Source organism: Acipenser ruthenus, chromosome 38 (genome assembly GCF_902713425.1).
Source record: "Acipenser ruthenus chromosome 38, fAciRut3.2 maternal haplotype, whole genome shotgun sequence".
In the NCBI taxonomy this organism is placed as follows: domain Eukaryota; kingdom Metazoa; phylum Chordata; class Actinopteri; order Acipenseriformes; family Acipenseridae; genus Acipenser; species Acipenser ruthenus.
This window is the reverse complement of record NC_081226.1, coordinates 4,568,950-4,593,757: the sequence shown is the minus strand read 5'-3', so window position 1 is coordinate 4,593,757 and position 24,808 is coordinate 4,568,950. Positions and strand designations below refer to the sequence as shown.

General features: G+C 45.8%; 1 protein-coding gene across 2 annotated transcripts in view; it reads right to left on the bottom strand.

Annotated features, from left to right (window-relative positions):
- The window catches only part of LOC117434270 (histone-lysine N-methyltransferase EHMT2), a 38,292-nt gene that overhangs the window by 10,457 nt on the left and 3,027 nt on the right, over nucleotides 1-24,808 (bottom strand). Inside the window, exons 3-22 of one of the 2 annotated variants that reach the window (XM_059009023.1) lie at nucleotides 22,173-22,418; nucleotides 21,164-21,417; nucleotides 20,539-20,623; nucleotides 18,617-18,762; nucleotides 17,825-18,067; nucleotides 16,420-16,488; nucleotides 14,264-14,372; nucleotides 13,781-13,879; nucleotides 13,454-13,599; nucleotides 13,134-13,277; nucleotides 8,580-8,806; nucleotides 8,252-8,437; nucleotides 7,232-7,314; nucleotides 6,309-6,415; nucleotides 4,984-5,106; nucleotides 4,776-4,877; nucleotides 2,736-2,840; nucleotides 2,315-2,469; nucleotides 1,930-2,097; nucleotides 1,453-1,597 (exon numbers count right to left, since the gene is read on the bottom strand). In XM_059009023.1, coding sequence (XP_058865006.1) covers nucleotides 1,453-1,597; nucleotides 1,930-2,097; nucleotides 2,315-2,469; nucleotides 2,736-2,840; nucleotides 4,776-4,877; nucleotides 4,984-5,106; nucleotides 6,309-6,415; nucleotides 7,232-7,314; nucleotides 8,252-8,437; nucleotides 8,580-8,806; nucleotides 13,134-13,277; nucleotides 13,454-13,599; nucleotides 13,781-13,879; nucleotides 14,264-14,372; nucleotides 16,420-16,488; nucleotides 17,825-18,067; nucleotides 18,617-18,762; nucleotides 20,539-20,623; nucleotides 21,164-21,417; nucleotides 22,173-22,418 — 2,942 coding nt within the window. The remainder of the gene's footprint in view (nucleotides 1-1,452; nucleotides 1,598-1,929; nucleotides 2,098-2,314; nucleotides 2,470-2,735; nucleotides 2,841-4,775; nucleotides 4,878-4,983; nucleotides 5,107-6,308; nucleotides 6,416-7,231; nucleotides 7,315-8,251; nucleotides 8,438-8,579; nucleotides 8,807-13,133; nucleotides 13,278-13,453; nucleotides 13,600-13,780; nucleotides 13,880-14,263; nucleotides 14,373-16,419; nucleotides 16,489-17,824; nucleotides 18,068-18,616; nucleotides 18,763-20,538; nucleotides 20,624-21,163; nucleotides 21,418-22,172; nucleotides 22,419-24,808) is intronic. The other variant, XM_059009024.1, reaches the window with a different exon arrangement.

Below are 24,808 nucleotides of genomic sequence, written 5' to 3'. Positions count from 1 at the left end.
ACTTAAATCCGCTCATGACACCCCCACAGCACCATGAACCTACTAACTTCCATATTTAAAAATAAATAAATATACATAATAATAATAATAATAATAATAATAATAATAATAATAATAACAACAACTGTCTGGTTCTCTCTTGCCTCCCCCCTCCCCATATGAATATAATTTAATTAATAGTTCAATTAAAACTACCTAGCCTATCTTTAATTCATTCTTTTTTGTCGTCTCCAAGCTGCCCTGATGTTGTAAACAGTGCAGTGCGGACTACGGGTCAAACCAATGTTCGTGTAGGGGGCGTTTTATTTGATTTTATCAAAGTCGGACTTCCGGCATCTTCTGAATGACTCTGTTTCTGTTTTATTACATTTTAAACCGTTTAACGGCAAAATCATAGCAAAACATAGAATAATAGTGTGTATACACTGAGCAAAAACAGTACAGGGGCAAAATATAGTTTGCACCCCCTGTGCCTGATGGGTCAGGCATCTATGGTCTCAAGCAGGTTACAGTTCAACGAGAAAAAAAAAAAAAAAGAAACTCTAAAAGGTCACAATTTTTTTTTTTTTTTAGATGCCCACGATAAATATACCCCCCACGAATCATAGGAATGGACCTGGGACAGGCCATTTTGACGGAATTCAGTTTACAGATGGGAAACTTTCACCCATGAATATGGGAAAGTGTACAGCGAAGAAATGTACACTGTACACTTACTACTGTGTAAACACTGAGGCCGACACCTTAATTTGACCTGCATATTTGAAAATGTTTGCGTTAAACAGTTAGGAAAAAATCTAAGATCTTAAAACTTGGATAATCTTTAGCCTGTAGTTTGAAGGTCTCGTTTACCTGGAGGAGAGGGGCTCTCGTTTACCTGGAGCAGAGGGGCTCTCGTTTACCTGGAGCAGAGGGGCTCTCGTTTACCTGGAGCAGAGGGGCTCTCGTTTACCTGGAGCAGAGGGGCTCTCGTTTACCTGGAGCAGAGGGGCTCTCGTTTACCTGGAGCAGAGGGGCTCTCGTTTACCTGGAGCAGAGGGGCTCTCGTTTACCTGGAGCAGAGGGGCTCTCGTTTACCTGGAGCAGAGGGGCTCTCGTTTACCTGGAGCAGAGGGGCTCTCGTTTACCTGGAGCAGAGGGGCTCTCGTTTACCTGGAGCAGAGGGGCTCTCGTTTACCTGGAGCAGAGGGGCTCTCGTTTACCTGGAGCAGAGGGGCTCTCGTTTACCTGGAGCAGAGGGGCTCTCGTTTACCTGGAGCAGAGGGGCTCTCGTTTACCTGGAGCAGAGGGGCTCTCGTTTACCTGAAGCAGAGGGGCTCTCGTTTACCTGGAGCAGAGGGGCTCTCGTTTACCTGGAGCAGAGGGGCTCTCGTTTACCTGGAGCAGAGGGGCTCTCGTTTACCTGGAGCAGAGGGGCTCTCGTTTACCTGGAGCAGAGGGGCTCTCGTTTACCTGTAGGTGTGTGATGTTCCTGTCTATGTTCATGGTGGAGGTCTCACAGTTCTCAGAGATGTACTTGTAGTCTGCAGGGCAGGGCTCCTCATCCACTCCATTCACACAGGGGATCGGCACATTCTCATAGCCCTGAGCAACATCCCTGAGAGAGAGCGAGAGGGAGACACAGAGTGAAGGGAATGGCTCACTCAACTCTACAATGGGATTCTTGTTAACAGTCCAAATGCAATCTGTACTGAGCAGGGGGGGGTCTTTTAATCAGAATAAAAAATGAATTAAAGAAAGAAAGAAGTGTGTGCGTGCTCTGTTCTGCACCCCATGACAAGTCTCAGAATGACAGAGTGTATACAACCCTGTGCTCTGTGTGCAGGGTGTGTGTGAGTGACTGTAGTGTGGTGATAAGCTCTCAGACTGAATGACAGTGTGTATGCAAGCCTGTACTCTGTGTGCAGGGAGGAAGGGCGTCTCTTTTACCTGCTGATGATTTTCTCTGTCCTGGTCACCCTGTTCTGCACCCCCTGCCTCAGCTTCTTGTTGAGCTGCAGGGTGAACCACACCGGGGAGTGGGGTACGGTCAGGTCCAGGGGCGTGTCCCCCTCTTTATTGCGCATCTCGATATCCGCCCCGCGGGACAGGAACAGGCTGAGAAAGAAGAATGCTTTATTATTACGGTCAATCATTTATTACAAAAACTAATTATTTGCATGTGCGACTCTGTTTGTGTGCTTGTACCGATGTTTGGCTGTGTGTGTAGCATGTGCATGTGATAGCAAGTGAGTGTGTGTGTAGCGCGTATGTGATAGCGTGTGTGTGTGATAGCACGCGAGTGTGTGTGTGTGTGTAGTGCGTGTGTACTCACGTGACGCAGTCGTGGTAGCTCTCCCGTGCTGCTATGTGCAGAGGCGTGTCCCCGTGCATGTTCACAGCGTGCAGATCACACTGAGCATTCAGCAGGACCTCCGCGATGTCAGCACAGCCAGCGAAGGAGGCCCAGTGCAGGACCACATTCATCTCCTAGAGGAGAGAACCAAGAAAACATAAAACACAGACACCCACAGAGGCACACTGATAGACATGCAGAGAGACACACACAGGAGGCGGCGCAATGCACGCACACATTCTGGAGAAGAGAAACACACTACGAGACAAGAGACACACAGACAGACAGAGACGCTCAGAGATATCCACCCAGAGAGACAGATACTGAGACACACACAGCCAGCGAAGGAGACCCCGTCATCTTCTCCTAGAGGAGAGACCCAGGAAGACATGCGACTGACCTTATCCTGCACAGAGACATTGGCCCCTCTAGCCAACAGAGCTCTGATGATGTCAATGTGCTTGTGCTCTGCAGCCCAGATTATAGGAGTCCATCCACCACTGTCCTGGAGACAGAGAGACACAGAGATGTTAATACAGGGCATTACAGACAGACAGAGAGAGGCTCAGTGACCACCACCTGACGATCGAAACAGGACGACATAGACAGTCCTGGCTGCCCAGAGACAGGAGGCTATGTGGTCACTGTGAACTGGGAGAAGTCAAGACAGAGATGCACTTTCTATTACACTGCAGTAAATACACACAAATAAGGGACTGTGGCGAGGTTCCCCTCCCCTGTGAGTATCTTGTGTTTTATGTTGTATGTGGGATGTTTATATGTATGTGTGTGTAGTGGTGCATGTATATTTGTATTTAGGAACAGGGATTGCACAATCACTTCACATGCAGATTAAAGTGGGTATTTCTGGGGGCTCCCGAGTGGCGCATCCAGTAAAGGCGCTCCTCGCAGGATGTGCCCTATAGCCTGGAGATCGCTGGTTCGAATCCAGGCTATGTCACAGCTGACCATGACCGAGAGTTCCTAGGGGGCGGCGCACAATTGGCTGAGCGCTGCCCGGGTAGGGAGGGCTTAGGTCGGCAGGGGAATCCACGGCTCACCGCGCATCAGCGACCCCTGTGGCCGATAGGGCGCCTGTGGCTCTGCAGCGGAGCCGCCAGATCTGTGTTGTCCTCCGGCACTATAGGTCTGGTAGCATTGCTGTGGATCTGCAGTGCGAAAAATGACGGCTTGGAAGGAGCACGTTTCGGAGGACGCGTGTTTCAGCCTCCGTTTCCTGAGTCGGTGGGGGGGTTGCGAGCGGTGAGCCGGGGATACAGATAATAATTGGGCATGCTAAATTGGGGTGAAAGCCGGGGTAAAAATAATTGGCGACGACTAAATTTAAAAAAAAAAAAAAAGTAAAAAAAAAAATAAAGTGGGTATTTCTATGGGGGCACGGGGAGTGCACAAAGTAGTTCACCCGCTGACTGTGCCGAGATTCAATTGAATGACTGATTAGCAATCGAGTCTCAGTAGAGCTGCATAAGAGAGTCAGTGTTTCACGCACACAGGGATGGGCATTCAGGGCGAAAGAACGGGATAGAGAAGGAGAGTAAACTAAAAAGCAGTTGCTACTGGATACTTGTGTGTTTAGTGTTGGCCGTGTTTTGTCTATTTGTTCTGGCAGTGCTGAGTGGTTCTTCCAGGTCCGGCGTCACCTCTCGAGCCAGCTTGCCACAGGGACACATTCTCCAGAGAGAGTGGGAGTCCTGCTGGGGGAGGGACACACAGCCCCACTGGCTGCCCAGTATGTGTGTGCCTGTCACTGCCACAGACAGCGCTCTGCACAGGGGCACAGACGGGGGGGTTGATTATTTACCAGTGTTCAGTTTTACATTATTACCTTTATTTAATTAATCATTTTCATTTACTTTTTATATTGATGTTCATAATTTGTATTATATACTGTACTTTTGTCTGCTTTGGCAATATCACTAATGTTGTCATGCCAATAAAGCACCTTTGAATTGAACTGAACTGAAAGCGAGAGAGACACACACACACACACACACACAGAGCAAGAGCGAAAGTGAGAGAGAGATACTAATACAAGTCATTACAGACACAGAGAGCGAGAGCGAGAGCGAGAAAGAGTGAGAGAGCACGCGCAAGAGAGAGAGAGAGACAGACAGACACACACAGAGCGAGAGCAAGAGTGAGAGACAATACAGGTCATTACAGACACAGAGAGCGAGAGAGAGAAGAGTGAGAGCGAGAGAGAGAGAGACACGCGCGCAGAGAGAAAGTGAGAGAGATATTAATACAGGTCATTACAGACTGAGATCGAGAGAGAGAGAAAGAGAGAGACACACACACACACAACAGAGCGAGAGAGAGAGAGAGAGCAAGAGACACATTAATACAGGTCTTTAGAGACACAGAGAGGATTTTCTGCACACAGACAGGGAGTCAAGCAGAGCCCGCTGAGCAAACAGACCTGTGCGTTGACCTCCACCTTTCCTGTAGCCAGCAGCAGCTTCACCAGCTCCAGGGTCCCGATCTTGGCAGCGTGATGCAGACCAGTGGAGCCGTCCTCCTCCTGAGAGCAGAGGACAAGAACAGGAAACAGAAAAACAAGAGCATTAGAGACACACCCAGTTGTGTGTGTGTGTGTGTGTGTGTGTGTGTGTGTCTCTCTCTCTCACCGCATGGTGCACATTGGCTCCATGCTTCACCAGGTACTGCACCACCTCCAGGTGATTGTTGGCGATGGCCTCCAGCAGAGGGGTCTTCAGGCTCTTGTCCTGGGCGTCTATGTTTGCGCCTGCCTGGAAACAGAGTGCGTGAGATGCCTCGATTACAACACTTCTTCCAGAACCCAATGCGGTAACCCAATTTCCCTGTTTAACCTGCACTACAACCCTTCACACAATTGTACCCAATGTGGTAGACCCATTTCCCCATCAAAGCTGGATTATAACCCCTTTTCTCCCCATTGTACCTGCGAGACAGAAATACAAAAAGAAACTTAACCCTTTATGGATTGTCCATTATAATTTTCATTAAATTCGACTGATAATGTAATTGCACAAAAGCCTTCGTCAGACTTCAGACACACTTAGTCAGGTCAAGAGTGATACTTCATTTAATTTTTTGGCAAAGTTTTAGTTTTTTGTTTCCTGTTGGGAGACTCGACGATCACAAGTACAAAGCTTACCTCAAATCCTACTAAATCATCCAAAATATTCATAAACCCCAAAAGAAATACACAAAATATGAACTGTAGTGAAATATTCATAGGGAAATGTCAAGGATGACACACCAATCAAAACACACTTAACTAAAGCTCCAAGCCAATAGAGATGCTATTTATTATGCAAAGCAGCTTCCAGTATCTATAGTTTCGATTACTGTATACCATGGCTTCAAAGCGCAGGCATTACTGGAGAGCAAATTGAACTGCTTTACATAACCAAGACTGCTTACCCACCTGAAATTGTATTTATTTATTTATTTACAGAAGATGTTGCTGAGTTGACAGATCCCTCGGTTGACGAACTTCTTCACACTGATTCGAGTAAAGAATCTGAAGTAGATGAGCCTGCGCACCTGCCAAACTATCTGGTCTAAAATCAAACCCATACACACTATTTATACAATGATTTCTGATCTGATTTCCTGAGAGCTGTGGCTTCACTGGTCATTTTACAGTTTTCTGGTAGGTACTCATTAAATTACAAATTAAACATTTATTTGACTGAAGTTTTATTTTTATGTTCAAACTAGGTAATTGTAATCGTAAGGTATTTTTCATCGGAGAGTGAAAACTATTTTCTTAATAATCTTCAGCCCCTCAGTCTGAACTCAAAAGGGTAGGATTTTTACATGGTTAATACATTCAATGACAAGAAACACTGACAAGAAGTCTCTCAACATCTTCACAATGCAGTGATATGTAGGGAGCATGGTGCAGGGTGCAGTAAGCAGGTGTAGGGTGCAGTGTGTAGGATGCAGTGTGCAGTGTGCTCACCTGTAAAAGGATGTGACAGATAGCCAGGCAACCTCTCTGTGCTGCTCCATGCAGGGATGTTTTCTTGCTCTGAATGTCTGTCTGGTAGCTGGGGTCGATCCCATCCACTGCAGAGAGACACAGATAAACAAACAAACACAGGGTACCGACCGACTCACACACAGGTTAAATATCAAACACAGGGTACAGACACACACACAGGTTAAATATCAAACACAGGGTACAGACACACACACAGGTTAAATATCAAACACAGGGTACCCACACACACACACACACACACACAGGTTAAATATCAAACACAGGGTACCCACACACACACACACAGGTTAAATATCAAACACAGGGTACCCACACACACACACACAGGTTAAATATCAAACACAGGGTACCCACACACACAGGTTAAATATCAAACACAGGGTACCCACACACACACACACACACAGGTTAAATATCAAACACAGGGTACAGACACACACACACACACAGGTTAAATATCAAACACAGGGTACCCACACACACACACACAGGTTAAATATCAAACACAGGGTACCCACACACACACACACACACAGGTTAAATATCAAACACAGGGTACCCACACACACACACAGGTTAAATATCAAACACAGGGTACCCACACACACACACACAGGTTAAATATCAAACACAGGGTACCCACACACACACACACACACACAGGTTAAATATCAAACACAGGGTACCCACACACACACACACACACAGGTTAAATATCAAACACAGGGTACCCACACACACACACACAGGTTAAATATCAAACACAGGGTACAGACACACCCACACACACACACAGGTTAAATATCAAACACAGGGTGTTAATGCAGTATCATAGAAAGGGGTACAGAGACACACAGACACACGCACGGAGAGTCACTCACTCAACATGAGCAGCACTTTGTGTAGCTCCCCCTGTTTAGCAGCAGGATAGAGCTGGCGAGGGTGGAAACGCAGCTTCTTTCTCCTGGGCGGGGGGAAAAAGAAAAGGGGAGTATGTGAGACAGCCATCACGTTTCAATGTGTTCACTCTTCAATCTGCTTCGATACCACCAGTGATTAGTAATACAAGATATAGATTGAAGCTGTTGGTTCAAAACTTAAAAAAAAAAAAAAATGCCTCAATTCAAATGTATTTTTAAAGCCTCCACTTTCTTCATCTTTCCCTTATCATTTAAAATTAATATATATACACACACACACACACACACACACACACACACACACACACACAGTAGACCCCCATTAATCCGTGCAGACTGGGACCGATTTGAACCCAAATTAGTGAAAACATTGATTAGCCGAAAGTTTACTGTTTGGAAAATCCCTGCGCTATTAATCGAAAACTCGAAAAATGCAACAATACAAATAAAATATAACGTCCCAACAACGGAAAAACATATACTGTACATAATCAGCGTTGTTCAGAGGCAGAGAGAGCTGCTTTAAAAAGTCACTGCTCTTGCTCTGAGTCTTGAATTGTCGTAACTGCTCTTCATATTCAGACTGCCAGGCTAAGAGAGTCTTAAGTCTGCTTTCTGCTCTCTTGTCACTGGTAACTACAGTAACTACAATACACTACTGTCCATGGCTTGCACTATACTGTACTCAATTGAATTGAATTCAATTAAATGATGACCGTCCGCTTCTGCACAGATACGCTGACTTCTGCACTAATAGTGTGCGAATACAAGCTTCCCCATAGATCAGATGATTTAAATTAAACCAAACAGATTATCGAAATCTGAAGCACGGATTAACACAAGTCTACTGCGTGTTTGTGTGTGTATATATATATATATATATATACACACACACACACACATACACATACATACATACATATATGTATCTATTGATCTCCATATCTCAGTGTCTGTGTTGAAGCCCCCCAGCCCCCTCACCTCTCTGCCTCGTGGCTCATGAGAGCCCTCTCCAGCGCCGCCCTGCTTTCCCCCTGTGGAAGTGCACTGGCAGAGATTGTGGCCCCCGAGGGCAGGGTGACCGAGGGTCCCGAGCTGTCGATGCAGTCAGCAGGGGCCAGCTCCAAGGGGCCCTTCCTTAGCTCCCCACTGCCCCTCATACGAGCGCTGAGACAGAGAGAAAGAGATCAGTTACACTGTATTCTATTATTGACACTAGAAGAAAGGATACAAGCAGTCAAACAGACGAGCGTTTCAGCTAGTGCCTTCATCAGTGTTATTGAGTTGAAACCAGAAGCAGCTCTCTGACCTGGCCTGGGTGGAGTCTGGTCGCCCCTCCCCCTCTCCGGTGCAGGGGGGCGGGGCTGCGGTTGCCGTGGCGCTGGACGTATCAGCGGTTGCCACAGTGATCTCCTGGGCTTCCGAGGCGTCCTCCCCACAGTGAGGGCAGAAGAGCAGGCCTCCAAGCCGGGACATGCAGGAGCTGTGGAAGCGGTGAGTGATCCTGAAGTCAGGGTGACACTCCAGGAACGTGCCCTGCAGGGAGTGGGGGAGGAAGGGGAGAGATGTGAAACAAGAACAGAACCCAGACAAACAGATAGACAAAGGGACAGAGACAGGGGTACATACAGGGGAAGAGAGACAGGGGTACATACAGGGGAAGAGAGACAGGGGTACATACAGGGGAAGAGAGACAGGGGTACATACAGGGGAAGAGAGACAGAGGTACATACTGGGGTAGAGAGACAGGGGTACATACAGGGGAAGAGAGACAGGGGTACATACAGGGGAAGAGAGACAGGGGTACATACTGGGGTAGAGAGACAGGGGTACATACAGGGGAAGAGAGACAGGGGTACTGTGACAAAGACGGCCGGAGTGGGTGGCGTCAGACCAGATCCAGGAAATAAACAACAGAGACTTGGAGTTTTGGTGAAGCTGAGCGCGTGATCGCGCTCAGTATTTAATAATTAACAGACCAGAAAATAAAAGGGTTTTAAACACAAAACAGGACACGGCGCTTGAGGCCAAAATAAACAGTCAAACAAAACGAACTAACACTTAACAAACGGTGCACGGAGACAAACAAACACGGTGAGAACAAACACTTTACGTTTTATTTTGCTTTTCTTTCTCCTCCTCTCTCTCCCGTTCTCCACTCTCGAACACCCAACCCCGAGTGAGTGAAAACATGCTGCTTTTATGCAGTTGTACCGAGACTCGACTGCTAATCAATCATTCAATTGGAGTCGCGGTACAACTGCACGTGAATCAATAAAGTGCAATTCCCCGTGCTCATATATTACATTTTACTTGCACGTGAAGTGCTGTGCCATCCTCGTGCCTAAATACAAATATACATTTTAAATACTCGTGCTGCACACACCCATTTATATCCCGTGCAGCCATCGCTATACACCAACATTTACACACAACACGTAACATATAACATATAAACACAGAAAATACACACAGGGGCGGGCACTTCGTCACAGGTACATACAGGGGAAGAGAGACAGGGGTACATACTGGGGTAGAGAGACAGGGGTACATACAGGGGTAGAGACACAGAGGTACATACAGGGGAAGAGAGACAGGGGTACATACAGGGGAAGAGAGACAGGGGTACATACAGGGGTAGAGAGACAGGGGTACATACAGGGGAAGAGAGACAGGGGTACATACTGGGGTAGAGAGACAGGGGTACATACAGGGGAAGAGAGACAGGGGTACATACTGGGGAAGAGAGACAGAGGTACATACAGGGGAAGAGAGACAGGGGTACATACAGGGGAAGAGAGACAGGGGTACATACAGGGGAAGAGAGACAGGGGTACATACAGGGGAAGAGAGACAGGGGTACATACAGGGGTAGAGAGACAGGGGTACTTACAGGGGTAGAGAGACAGGGGTACATACAGAGGAAGAGAGACAGGGGTACATACTGGGGTAGAGAGACAGGGGTACATACAGGGGAAGAGAGACAGGGGTACATACTGGGGAAGAGAGACAGGGGTACATACAGGGGAAGAGAGACAGGGGTACATACTGGGGTAGAGAGACAGGGGTACATACAGGGGAAGAGAGACAGGGGTACATACAGGGGAAGAGAGACAGGGGTACATACTGGGGTAGAGAGACAGGGGAAGAGAGACAGGGGTACATACTGGGGAAGAGAGACAGGGGTACATACAGGGGAAGAGAGACAGGGGTACATACTGGGGTAGAGAGACAGGGGTACATACAGGGGAAGAGAGACAGGGGTACATACAGGGGAAGAGAGACAGGGGTACATACAGGGGAAGAGAGACAGGGGTACATACTGGGGTAGAGACAGGGGTACATACAGGGGAAGAGAGACAGGGGTAAATACTGGGGAGGAGAGACAGGGGTACATACAGGGGAAGAGAGACAGGGGTACATACAGGGGTAGAGAGACAGGGGTACATACAGGGGTAGAGAGACAGGGGTACATACAGGGGAAGAGAGACAGGGGTACATACAGGGGTAGAGAGACAGGGGTACATACAGGGGTAGAGAGACAGGGGTACATACAGGGGTAGAGAGACAGGGGTACATACAGGGGAAGAGAGACAGGGGTACATACAGGGGTACATACAGGGGAAGAGAGACAGGGGTACATACAAGGGTAGAGACAGGGGTACATACAGGGGTAGAGAGACAGGGGTACATACAGGGGTAGAGAGACAGGGGTACATACAGGGGTAGAGAGACAGGGGTACATACAGGGGAAGAGAGACAGGGGTACATACAGGGGTACATACAGGGGAAGAGAGACAGGGGTACATACAAGGGTAGAGACAGGGGTACATACAGGGGTAGAGAGACAGGGGTACATACAGGGGAAGAGAGACAGGGGTACATACAGGGGAAGAGAGACAGGGGTACATACAGGGGTAGAGGCAGCAGTGTGGAATAGTGGTTAGGGCTCTGGACTCCTGACCGGAGGGTTGTGGGTTCAATCCCCAGTGGGGGACACTGCTGTTGTACTCTTGAGCAAGGTACTTTACCTAGATTGCTCCAGTAAAAACCCAGCTGTATAAATGGGTAATTGTATGTAACAATTGTAAGTCGCCCTGGATAAGGGCGTCTGCTAAGAAATGTAATAATAATAATAATAATAATAATAATAGAGAGACAGGGGTACATTCAGGGGAAGAGAGACAGGGGTACATACAGGGGAAGACAGACAGGGGTACATACAGGGGAAGAGAGAGACAGGGGTACATACAGGGGAAGAGAGACAGGGGTACATACAGGGGAAGAGAGACAGGGGTACATACAGGGGAAGAGAGACAGGGGTACATACTGGGGTAGAGAGACAGGGGTACATACTGGGGTAGAGAGACAGGGGTACATACTGGGGTAGAGAGACAGGGGTACATACAGGGGAAGAGAGACAGGGGTACATACTAGGGTAGAGACAGGGGTACATACAGGGGAAGAGAGACAGGGGTACATACAGGGGAAGAGAGACAGGGGTACATACTGGGGTAGAGAGACAGGGGTACATACTGGGGTACATACAGGGGAAGAGAGACAGGGGTACATACAAGGGTAGAGACAGGGGTACATACAGGGGAAGAGAGACAGGGGTACATACTGGGGTAGAGAGACAGGGGTACATACTGGGGTACATACAGGGGAAGAGAGACAGGGGTACATACTGGGGTAGAGAGACAGGGGTACATACTGGGGTACATACAGGGGAAGAGAGACAGGGGTACATACAAGGGTAGAGACAGGGGTACATACAGGGGAAGAGTGACAGGGGTACAGAGTTGCAAAAGTGTCCAAAGCCAGGGCAGCGTCAGTTTGACCATCCTGGGGAGAAAGGCAGGCAGGCTCACAGGAGGTGCAGACAGACAGACAGAAAGACAGAGAGAGACAGACAGGCAGACAGACTCACACAAGGGCTGGAAATAAGACTCCTATTGCATTGCAGTTTCAGCCATTTCAGGTTTTACTACTAGCGTGAGGTGTGTCTAATTAAACGTCAAATTGCTATGCAATGCAAGTCTTATTGCCATCCCTACACACACACACACACACACACACACACACACACACACACACACACACACACACAAAGGTACAAAGACAGCCAGGTCACACAGCCAGACTCACGGAAGTGCAGACAGACACACAGCCAGACTCACGGAGGTGCAGGACAGACACACAGCCAGACTCAGGGAGGTGCAGACAGACACACAGCCAGACTCAGAGAGGTGCAGGACAGACACACAGCCAGACTCAGGGAGGTGCAGGACAGACACACAGCCAGACTCAGAGAGGTGCAGGACAGACACACAGCTAGACTCAGGGAGGTGCAGACGGACACACAGCCAGACTCACAGAGGTGCAGACAGACACACAGCCAGACTCAGAGAGGTGCAGGACAGACACACAGCCAGACTCAGGGAGGTGCAGGACAGACACACAGCCAGACTCAGAGAGGTGCAGGACAGACACACAGCCAGACTCAGGGAGGTGCAGACGGACACACAGCCAGACTCACAGAGGTGCAGACAGACACACAGCCAGACTCAGAGAGGTGCAGGACAGACACACAGCCAGACTCAGGGAGGTGCAGGACAGACACACAGCCAGACTCAGGGAGGTGCAGGACAGACACACAGCCAGACTCAGAGAGGTGCAGGACAGACACACAGCCAGACTCAGGGAGGTGCAGACGGACACACAGCCAGACTCAGGGAGGTGCAGACAGACACACAGCCAGACTCAGGGAGGTGCAGACAGACACACAGCCAGACTCAGGGAGGTGCAGACAGACACACAGCCAGACTCAGGGAGGTGCAGACGGACACACAGCCAGACTCACAGAGGTGCAGAAGTATCCACAGCCGGGGCAGCAGTGGTGTTTGACCATCCTGGCACGGTGTTGCTCACACAGGACCATGAGAGACACCTTGCTGGAGGGGCGCATCGTCTCCCGCTTCACTATCGTGTTACTGCAGCCGCTGAGCTGTAGGGAGACACACAATACACAATGAAAGCAAATAGCACCATCACCCACTGTCCCTCTCCCCTCGCTCCTCACATCTCCATCACTGTCCCTCCCACCTCCTCCTCTCACTTCTCTGTCGATCTATCTCTCTGATCCTCTCTCCCTCTCCCTCCTCCTCATCCTCCACCTCTCACCTCTCCATCGATGCTCTCCGTTGCCATGCACATGTTCTTGGCTCTCTCGCTGATCCTCTCTATCTTCGGCGCCTCCATCCTGCAGCTGCACAGCGGCAGCTCCTCCAGACGCTCCGTCTCCATGGAGCTCCCGTCGGTCGACAGGCCTGCGCACACGGGACCAGCATGGGACACACAGCTCAGACAGAGAGTGACTCAGAGACAGACACACAGACTCACACAGGCTGCCAGACATTCACACATTAACAGAAAGCTTCCCTGCCTCCCTCCCAGTCCCTGCTCAGCTCTAACCACTAGAGCCAACTTCCCTCCCTGTCTTTCCAGTACCTGGGTGTTGTGGAGACAGGTTCTTCCCAGTATGCAGTGCTAGAGAGTCAAGGGGTACCTCTGTGTATTCACTGGTTGCTGGACTGGGACCGCTGGTTCCTGAGACACAAAAGAAGACTGGTTTGAACTGGTTTCGAGACACATTGCAATTTTTTTTCCATTCACTCTTTTTAAATATAAATACTTAAATAAAACCACTGATACATTATAAACACAGCTACTGTGCCACTTGGTATGCTGCTGAATTCAGCGATTTAATTAATGTATTCTTCTTGTTTAAATTCACTTTGTATCCTTTTCTGTTTCAGTCGTCACATCTTGGGGGCTTTTTACAGAGCTCTCAGTGCCACGTCTAAACCACATCAGGTATATCACAGTCTAAACAGTATTAACTTTTGATGTTCCACCCCATGCCTAACCCACAGCTCTCCATCCCCTTCCCCCCTTCCATTACCCCCATCCCATGCCACCCACTCCCCTTACCCGCACCCCCCTTGCCTCCTTTCTTCTTGCGTTTTCGGGACGGCTTCACCCACGGGCTCTCACTCCTCCATTTCTTCTTCCCCTTCTTCCTGGCGCCCGAGCTGGAGCTCTGTGAACAGACAGACAGACGTTTGGAAACTGACGGTCGGTTTCACAGACCCTGATTAGCACTCGTCATACATTCATGCAAGAGAAAGTACCCTCTCAACTTGATTAGAAGCAGCCAACGAAAACGTAAACATATTAGAAGTAGGGCTGTGTTCAAAGGTTCGAAGGGTCGTTCGCTAGTCAGGAATTCAAATTATTTCTTAACCTTCGAAGGTTTTTCTTTTTTTTTTCTGTTAACAGAAACCGTTTGACAATGTGTGAATACTTATAAAGCACACATTACATGTCACTCACATGCAAAATTGGATCTTTTGATTTGTATAATGCATATTACTTAAAAGTTGTTGTATTAAAATCCACTACCAAATCGTTATATGTAGCAACTCTATACGACGCCGTTATAAGTTTAATTTAGAAAACTGAGCACCATCCACCCCTCCCTCCTCCAGCTCGTGTTATCCAGAGGCAAAGCTTTAATTTCTTCATTCGCCATCTCGACAGCAAAGCACTGTAACGCGTGAGCTGTATTGAAAGAAATGTCTCGAAACCCCTCTGCTGATTGGGATTTTTTCGTTAAATGCCCAGGCGATGAAAAAAAAAAAGTTGAATGCAAACTGTGCAAGCGACTGCTGATGTATCATCGAGGCACAACCAATCTCTGGGGCCACTTGACACAATATTATTATAATTAATATTGCATGCCGATTGGTCCATCAGAGTTACAAGTTGTTACACTATCCAGCACAATGTCATGATTAGGAACTAATTAGGAACAAAAGCAAAGCACTGCACCTGTGCTAACCACGTATCACTGTGCCACCAAAATCAAAGAAAACACCTGTCAAAATACCTGCTGTCATGGAAGACACTGAAGACATCAAGGTGTGTCTTTTCATATCTTCCAGTTTATATTAATTTGCACTGCGAATCAGTTTGCTATTTTAAACAAGACGCTGTTTTGGTATTTGATTTGTAGTTCATACCAGTCATTTGCTGTAACTTCGGTCGGATCCAGTTGTCAGAGATTCAGTTTTATTTCCCTCATTTTAGTTGGTATTAGCCATCGTTTTGTGAAAGTGACTCTTCATTCATTTTTAACTCTGGATATTTTGATTTCTTTCGACAGTATTTCCATTACTACACGCGATGTCTTAACCACCCGCCTGGCTTTTCTCCACTGTCTCTCTTCTCCTTTACTGTCCCCGCACCCACTCTCTTTACAGGTACACGAATGTAACACTGACGTGCTAAAAAAAACAAAACCCTCGAGAAATGAAACAAACAGATTTGTCTGTTAATGCTTAAATGACTGGCTTTCTGAAAAAAAAAAATACAATTTGACTTTAAATGAATTACTTAATAATCTTCATCCCAACAAAGCACTTTAAACTCTTGCACTGTTTTGGTATACGCTAGCGCCAATGGGAGTTAATTACCTAGCAACAACATTACCTTGAATACGCAGGAAGACAGGCACCTCACAGATACACAACCAAGAGAGGTTATTTAAACTCAGAAAAATGAACTGAAACACATCGAAGCAAGATTTTTACAGTTATTAAAGTATTTAAAAAAAAAAAAAGTATTTACTGAAAAATATATATAAATGTGTTCATCAGGTCTATTTTCTGTTGTGGAAGGTTATACCTGAAAATGTTAATAAATCTTTAGACACTATACAGATTTCTCCTTTCTTTTTTATAAAACGTTTATAAATCAGTTTTATAAAGCAATAAGGCTCTTGAGGGCACGGGCTGTGCTGGATATTGTCACTCAACTGTGTCTTGTGCCTAAAAACACCCCAAGAAGTGACAATACCAGCACAACCCACGCCCGCGCGTGCCTTATTGCTTAAATAAAAAATAGATCAAACGTGATATTAACGCACTTAATCTGTTTTTACAAAACCTGTTGTGGTTTAAACGTTTTGAATGTTTTGTCACTGACATTGAGTGTGAGATCTACACACTCACCGACAGAAGTGTAGCTGCTGCTAATAGGTTCAAATGGGGGGGTGACTTCTAAAGAAGGATTGAAGGAATACTCACTCTGTCAGACTGGTTCCCCGACTCCTCTCCTGCGCTCTGCTGGCCCTCCATCCCCCCTTCACCAGTCGACTGTAGCAGAGAGAGAGAGAGAGAGAGAGAGAGAGAGAGAGAGAGAGAGAGAGAGAGAGAGAGAGAGAGATAGAGAGAGAGAGAGAGAGAAACAAGCCTGTCAGTAACATCCATGCCCCACAGCCACAGCCGGAAATTCAAAACCAGAGATAGTGTAATGAACAAATTGATGACCATGACGTATATAAATGTTACAGTGCCTATAGAAAGTCTACACCCCCTTTCAAAATGAATTAAAATAGTTTTTTTTTTTCCCCCATTTATCTACACATCCTACCCCACAACTTCCGAGTGAAAAAAATATTCTAGAAATTTGTAGAAAATTAATTAAAAATAAAAACTGAAATAGCTTGGTTGGATAAGGAACAAAAAGGTAAATGTCCTTGAGTGGCCCAGTCAGAGCCCCGACCTAAATCCAATCGAAAATTTGTGGCATGACTTGAAGATTGCTGTCCATCAACGCTCCCCAAGGAACTTGACAGAGCTTGAACAGTTTTGTAAAGAAGAATGGTCAAATATTGCCAAATCCAGGTGTGCAAAGTTGGTAGAGACCTATCCCAACAGACTCACAGCTGGAATTGTTGCCAAAGGTGCCTCCAAGTATTAGCAGTGTGGAGTAGTGGTTAGGGCTCTGGACTCTTGACCGGAGGGTCGTGGGTTCAATCCTTGGTGGGGACACTGCTGCTGTATCCTTGAGCAAGGTACTTTACCTAGATTGCTCCAGTAAAAACCCAACTGTATAAATGGGTAATTGTATGTACAAATAATGTGGTATCTTGTAACTATTGTAAGTCGCCCTGGATAAGGGCGTCAGCTAAGAAATAAATAATGAAAAAAAAAAATAATAATATTAACTCAGGGGGGTGGAAACTTATCCAATTATGATCTTTCCGTTTTGTATTTTTAATATATAATTTTGTTCTCAATAAAAACTTTTTTCTCCTTAACAGTGTGGAGTATGGTGTGTAGATAAGTGGAAATAAATCCTCATTAAATGCATGAAACTCTGAGGCACTGACACAACAAAATGTGAAAAAAGTTCAAGGGGGTGTAGACTTTCTATAGGCACTGTATGTACAGAACAGAATTAGCAATTCAGTGTTTCATCACAATCTGACAAACGCTTCTCTGGATATGTGCAAGAATGTGACACACAGATGGGCCGGTGTACTCTCAATAGCTCAATAATGTTAACACCTAATTTCACGACAATTGGAAAAATGTGAAGCGCTAACAGAATTACGACAGAGAGTCGAAGTGTTTGTCACGACTTCTAAAGTACTTTATGAACGTTCCAGGTGTCTCCTTCATAACCCCGCCTTCCATTCTCTCTCACCTTGCTGTCTGAGTCCGCTCGCTCGTCCATGGAGTAGCTGTCATAGAACAGTCTGAACTCCTCCCCCACCTCTGTCTCCCAGTCCTCCAGCGAATCAGCTCGCTCCTCATCGTGCTCCGGATCCACGGGTTCCGCCCCTAGGGTTTCTGGCTGTGCCTCTCCCTGCTCAGGCCCATCCCTCTCTGCTTTGGGGGCGGGGTCATCAAGAGAGACTGCCTCCTTCTCTACAGTGGACACGCCCTCCTTGTTCACAAACGCAAATACATTTACACTGGTCAGGGTTAACCAAGGCTTCTTTAAAATCCCTACTTCCCTCTTACTAGCTTTATGAACATTATCATTATGGCTGCATTTTGGAAATTCCCATTTCTGAAAGACTAGTGTAAATATACATATTAAAAATAATACTTAAAAATAAATACAGAAAATGTTGCCTTTTTGACACACTACCTGTTACACAGCATTTAGGACCCTGGCAGCTGGTTTAGTTTGCTTCCGGTAATGATTGAACACACACTGCACAGAGCTGCGCAATTGATTTCAAATGCCTTCAGTGGACAAGAGGCTGACATTTCACATGTCTGTTGTTATTTTCACTTTTATCATTTCTGACTAATATTTTAATATATTGGAGAGGGTGGGAGCTTATTAACCTTTTGCCAGTAAAACGGTGCGCTAACATGAATAAGGGCAGACAGTGGAGACAGGCCACTATATCGAGCATATACAGTGTATACTGTCCACACACACACATATATATATATATATATATACACACACATTTACACGCACCTGTGCAATAACTGTGTTGTTGCTGTTCTGTGTTTTTTGTCCAGTAGGGGGCACTGCAGCTGCCAATACAGATTGCTTTGCAGCCTCCTGCTCTGACTCCAGATCCATCAGTGCTGGGGAATCCAGCCTCCGCCTCTTAACAAGAGCTGAGAGGGGCACAGGAGGGAGAGGGGAGAGGGGAGAGAGAAGGGAGAATGGGTTTAACTCTTTCAAATTTTAAACCAATATTCAAATATTCTTTAATTCTGATTTAGCAGGGAAACAAAAAGCATACTGTGGACCATGTTACAGTAAATAAAGCTGTCAGGAGTCAAATAAACCTGGTTGGCAGAGCAGCACAAACACACAGGGGTCGAGCTCTCCACAGAGAAACGAGTGAAGAAACAGCTGCTTGGGTTTGTGTGGATTGCTGTTCTCCACACGGTGGAATCTGTGCAGTCTCCTGAAGTCTCTCTGTCTCGCTCCTCAAACCGTGCTGGCACGGTGGAGGCCGTGCAGTCTCCTGAAGTCTCTCTGTCTCGCTCCTCAAACCGTGCTGGCACGGTGGAGGATGCATTAGAGCAGAGCTTCCCAATCCTGGTCCTGGGGACCCCTGTGTCTGCGGGCTTTCATTCAAACTGAGTTCTTAATTACTTAATTGAACCCTTAATTGAACTAATAATGTGCTTAATTAGACCTTTTTAATTGTTTTCAGCTTTTAAACAGTTGGAGATTTCAAGTTAATGATACAATTTTAAAAGGCATTTTTTCAGGATCAGAGAACAATTAAAAAGGTCTAATTAAGCACATTATTATTACAATTGAGGATTTACTTAAGTAGAAGGTCATGTTTTTTGTGACTCCCTTGTTTTAGTTGTCCTCTGGTAATTACAGAAGACATTAATATGATAAGTTGTATCAGGTGTGTAGGCTATTAAGAATTTTTTTTTTTCGTATAAAGCAGGGGTGTCAAACTCAGTTCCTGGAGGGCCGCAGTGTCTCCTGGCTTTCGTTCCACTCGAGCGCTCAAATAATTAGATCAATTATGTTAATTGAGAGCTTAAGTTGGAATGAAAACCAGAAGACCCTGCGGCCCTCGAGGACTGGAGTTTGACACCCCTGGTATAAAGACAGATATGTCAAAACAGACAGAGAGCGAGAGATCTATATTATTTATTCGCAACAAATACAGAAGAACTTTTTTTGCAAGATATCGCTTTCCAAAGGCAGCTCTAATGGCTCTGTGTGAGATGCTGGCTCCCAGGTCACAAAGAGCCAACATAAAAAGAATCGGAGGGCGAGGTGGGGAAGAAGCTTGTTACTGTACACCATGGCTAATCAAGCATGGAATAAAACCTGGAATGGGTGAAACTGCTACTAATAGAAACCTCTCCGACGTGCATTATATATTCCAGGCCTCATTCATGCATCTTTTTTTCTTTGCATCTTTTTGATACGGCTTCTTCTAAATTCTGTTATACATGAATGAATACAAGTGTTTTTGGCAGTGAACAGTTTAAACACTCCAATGTCTGTCCCTGCGCTTGCAGTTACTATCTGCAGCCTGTGCTTTCAGTACCGCTACGGTTTTATTCCTGAGCTACAAGGCCCTACATGGTCTTGATCCTGCTCATACTGCAGAGCTGCTCTTTCAGTGTGTCCCTAGTCCTGCCCTGCGGTCCTCCACATCCCTGATTACTGATGGAGCGCAGAGTTACACTCTACTCTTCTCAAACTGCGCACCGCAACTCTGGAACCCAATCCCAAAAGGAGCTCGGATTCTGTTCAATCCTTCAAAACTAGCTTGAAGACGTATTTCCACAGTTTGGCCTTTGCAGCTGCCTAGGTCTGTCTGTCATGTTCTTCGTGTAGTTTTGCACTCAGTACGCAGAGTGCTTCGAGGAGGTGTGGCTCACAGAAGTGGAAGTTTATTGTTGCTGTACCTGGACTGTCCTCCTCCTGTGATGAAGCAGCAGAGCATGGCTGCAGCGTTTCCTTCAGCTCCACTGGGGACTCGACCCTCCACACCTGCCAGCGAGACACACACACTTCAGCTACACGATGATCAGGGCGGGACAGAATAAATTGATGTTCTAAATTTTACAATCATTTATGTAAAAAGCTAAAATTATTTAAGTCAAGCAGACAAACATGTTAGTGCCTTCATCAGTGTTACTGAAACTGGAAGAAACCGATCCAGCGGACAAGTGTTTCCGCTAGTGCCTTCCATCAGTGTTACTGAAACTAAAAGAGTCAAGCATTTCAACTTGTGCTTTCATCAGTATGCTCAAGTGGGAAAACAATTATAAACTAAGAAAGTCAAGCAGACAGACACTGTTGACCAAGATAAGAACATAAGAAAGTTTACAAACGAGAGCCCATCTTGCTGGTTTGGTTGTTAGTAGCTTATTCATCCCAGAATCTCATCAAGCATCTTCTTGAAGGATCCCAGGGTGTCAGCTTCAACAACATTACTGGGGAGTTGGTTCCACTACCCTCACAAAGATGCAGATGTAGACACTGTCACACACACACCGGGACACACACTGCAGTCTCCGCAGCACTCACCTGAGCACCTGAGGGTCTGTTCATGGTCTTGCGAGCTCGATGCACTTTGGGAGGGGGCGGGGGGGTGTCTGCGGCCCCCTCTCCTGCCCCCCCCGTACCTGGCAAGCTCAGCAGCCTCATTGCCAGGCCCTGAGCAGAGGCGGGGGGCTTTCCTGTACCTGTCAAGGACATCTTGGCTCTGCTGGTCAGCACAGCCCCGACACTGCCAGGTTTGGAGAGGGGGGAGCAGGGGGGGAGTGTCTTCGCAGCGTGGCCTGAGTGGCAGGAGGGGTTACAGATTAGGCTTGCATGGCAGTTTGTTATTTCAATGATGTAACACATACTTATTAAAGTAAGCTAGTAGTTTCAAGGTACCAGAAACTGTACAACAAATACAAACCTTGTACCACTGAAATGTTATCGATGCTTTTCTAAGAAGGGATTCATCTCTTCAGGGATCATTTCAAAATGTAAAAATCGGACAATGAATTGTTATTGTTATTTTACATTTCCCTCTTCACTCTATTAAGGTGTTTGCAATCATTCAGAGTGGTTCTGGTTCTGATATGGAGTGGCTATCATTTCCTCTCTAAATCTGCCTTTCCCTGGCTTTGAGCTTGTCTGGAGAATCCTAACTGCCAGGCACTGCACTGCCTTTCTTATTCAATTCAAATTGTGATGTGATATGTGCCCTTTTATTATTATTATTATTATTATTCTTACTCTTGTTTGGAATCACAGTGTGTCATTTCATTTTTATTCATCATTGGTGTTGATTGGGTTAATTTACATTTCCAAGTGGAACAAGGGAAAACCTCTGCTTGGGTTTGTGAGGATTACTGCTCTTCGTAGATCTGCAGAGAACAGCGATCCACACAAACCCAAGCAGCTGTTTCTTCACTTGCTTCAGTTGCAATGGTAAATTAGCCCAATCAACACCACTGACCCTTGCCTGGTAGAGCTCAGTCTGAATAATGGGTTCATGCAGCTCTAGCTAATGTGCATCCTTGCTAAAGAGCATGTTGCATACCTGGCATTCCCTTGCTTGCAGTTCCAGCAGTGACAGCACTAGGGGGTGCTGTGATGGCAGTTTTATCTGGTTTCTCAGTTATCTCCTCCTCTCTGTCGTCTTTTCCTCCTTCTCCGGTGCCACTGTCACACTCCCTTTCTCCTCCTTCTTCGTCTTTTTCTTTCTCTTGCTCCGCTGGCTGTGAAATCAGCGCACCCATCCGCTCTGTCTCCTTGGTAACCGTTGTCAAGCTCGCGCTTGCTTCACCTGGCGGGTGGGGGGGGGGGGGGGGTATGGTAAATGCAGTTCATATCAGAGTGTCTCCATCATGCAAAAGAGGGAACTTTACAGTTATACCAGTTGGGTCATCTGATAAATGGTTTTCCAGATACAGGCAAAAAATGTATGAAGGACGGATGAACGCTCAATAGCCAAACAATGTTAACACTAACACTAATGACTAAAGCTAAGGTTTACAATGTTAGAAAAGCAAACTCTGAAGGTATGAAATAGAGACTAACAGAAGTAGATTGGAGTAAAATAGAGAAAACATCCACAGAAAAAGGATGGCTGTTTTTCAAAAATGTAGTACTAGAGGTGCAAAACAATTGCATCCCAAAAGTAGACAAATCTAAATCTAAAACAGAATGGCCAAAATGGTTTAATAGATCAATTAAAAAAAAAAATATTCAGCGAAAAAAGGCACTTTACAAAGCGTGACCAAAAGAGGGAAAGTCAAAAAGGAAGTTAGAAAGGCCAAGAGAGAGATAGAAATCAATATTGCTAAGGGGGCTAAAACCAATTCCAAAATGTTTTTCCAATATTATAACAGCAAGAGAACATTCAAAGAGGAGGTTAAATGTCTAAGAGACACAAATGGCAAAATCATAGATGAAGAAAAAAATAGCAAATATATTAAAGGATTACTTTTCACAGGTTTTTACAAAGGAGGACACGGACAACATACCCCACATGTCGACCTGTTCCTATCCAGTTTTAAATAACTTTAGCATAACAGAGGCAGAAGTGTTAAAGGGACTAGGAGCTCTTAAAATAAACAAATCCCCTGGGCCAGATGAGATCCTCCCAATAGTACTCAAAGAAATGAAAGAAGTTATTTACAAACCGCTAACCAAGATCATGCAACAGTCTCTTGACACAGGGGTTGTACTGACAGACTGGAAAATAGCAAACGTAATACCGATTCACAAAAAGGGAGACAAAACCGAACCAGGTAACTACAGACCAATAAGCCTGACTTCTATTAAATGTAAACTTATGAAAACTATAATATCCAAAATGGAAAATTACCTATATGGTAACAATATCCTGGGAGACAGTCAGCATGGTTTTAGGAAAAGGAGATCGTGTCTAATTAACCTGCTTGATTTTTTTGAGAATGCAACATCGACAATGTATAATTGCAAAGCATACGACATGGTTTATTTAGATTTCCAGAACGCTTTTGACAAAGTCCCGCATAAAAGATTAATTCTCAAACTGAACGCAGTAGGGATTCAAGGAAATGCATGCACATGGATTAGGGAGTGGTTAACATGTAGAAAACAGAAAGTACTGATTAGAGGAGAAACCTCAAAATGGAGCGAGGTAACCAGTGGAGTACCACAGGGATCAGTATTAGGTCCTCTGCTATTACTAATCTACATTAATGATTTAGATTCTGGTATAGTAAGCAAACTCGTTAAATTTGCAGACGACACAAAAATAGGAGGAGTGGCAAACACTGTTGAAGCAGCAAAGGTCATTCAAAATGATTAAGACAGCAATCAGAACTGGGCAGACACATGGCAAATGACATTTAATAGAGAAAAGTGTAAGGTACTGCATGCAGGCAATACAAATGTGCATTAAATGGATCAAACTGCTATGCAATGGGAGTCTTATTTCCAGCCCTCCTGTATACCATTTGCAACAGATTTCATCACCAGAGGTGGATAACACAATTACAACATTCAGAAAGACTTCTAATGGAAACGTCTGACACTACTTATATGGCTGGATTCACAGACACTGATTAGCACCTATATTAGGGTCGGTCTCTCTCTCTCTGAAGTGCAGTGATTCACTGTGCATCAGGGAATAGAGAGACCTGACCAGGAGCACTAGCTGCTGCAGACAGCAGTGATTCACTGTAGAGTCCTGCATCGGGTGGGTGCCCACGGGTCCGAATGTTGACTTTTTCACGGTTTGCGGTTCGGGGTTCGGGTGCGGGTAAAAAAAAAAAAAATGTAATTTTTAGGTCTGAATTTGAATCACCAAAAATGTTTTCTGGTCTTTCAACATACTCATCTAACCCTTTCCCAGATAACATATTAGAAGGTAAATGTATTTCCTGCACTAAAGCAGGAGGCGATTAGGGAGGAGTCAGCTGGCTAAGCAGTGTTCTCGGTTTGCTTTGCTGCTTGTTTGATACGTCGCAAGACCCTTTATCACGTCTGCTTGGTGATATTAAACATGTCTGTGGACGAGGTGAAACAAGATAGTGCAGGGTTTATATCATGCAGTGGATAACAGTGCGAGAGATAAATCACAAGTATCATAGCGAATGAAACTAATAAACATGTGACTGGATTCGTCATTATGTTTTTGTGAACGACAGCCAGAAACCTGGTACATCATCTCTGTGAAAGCACAGG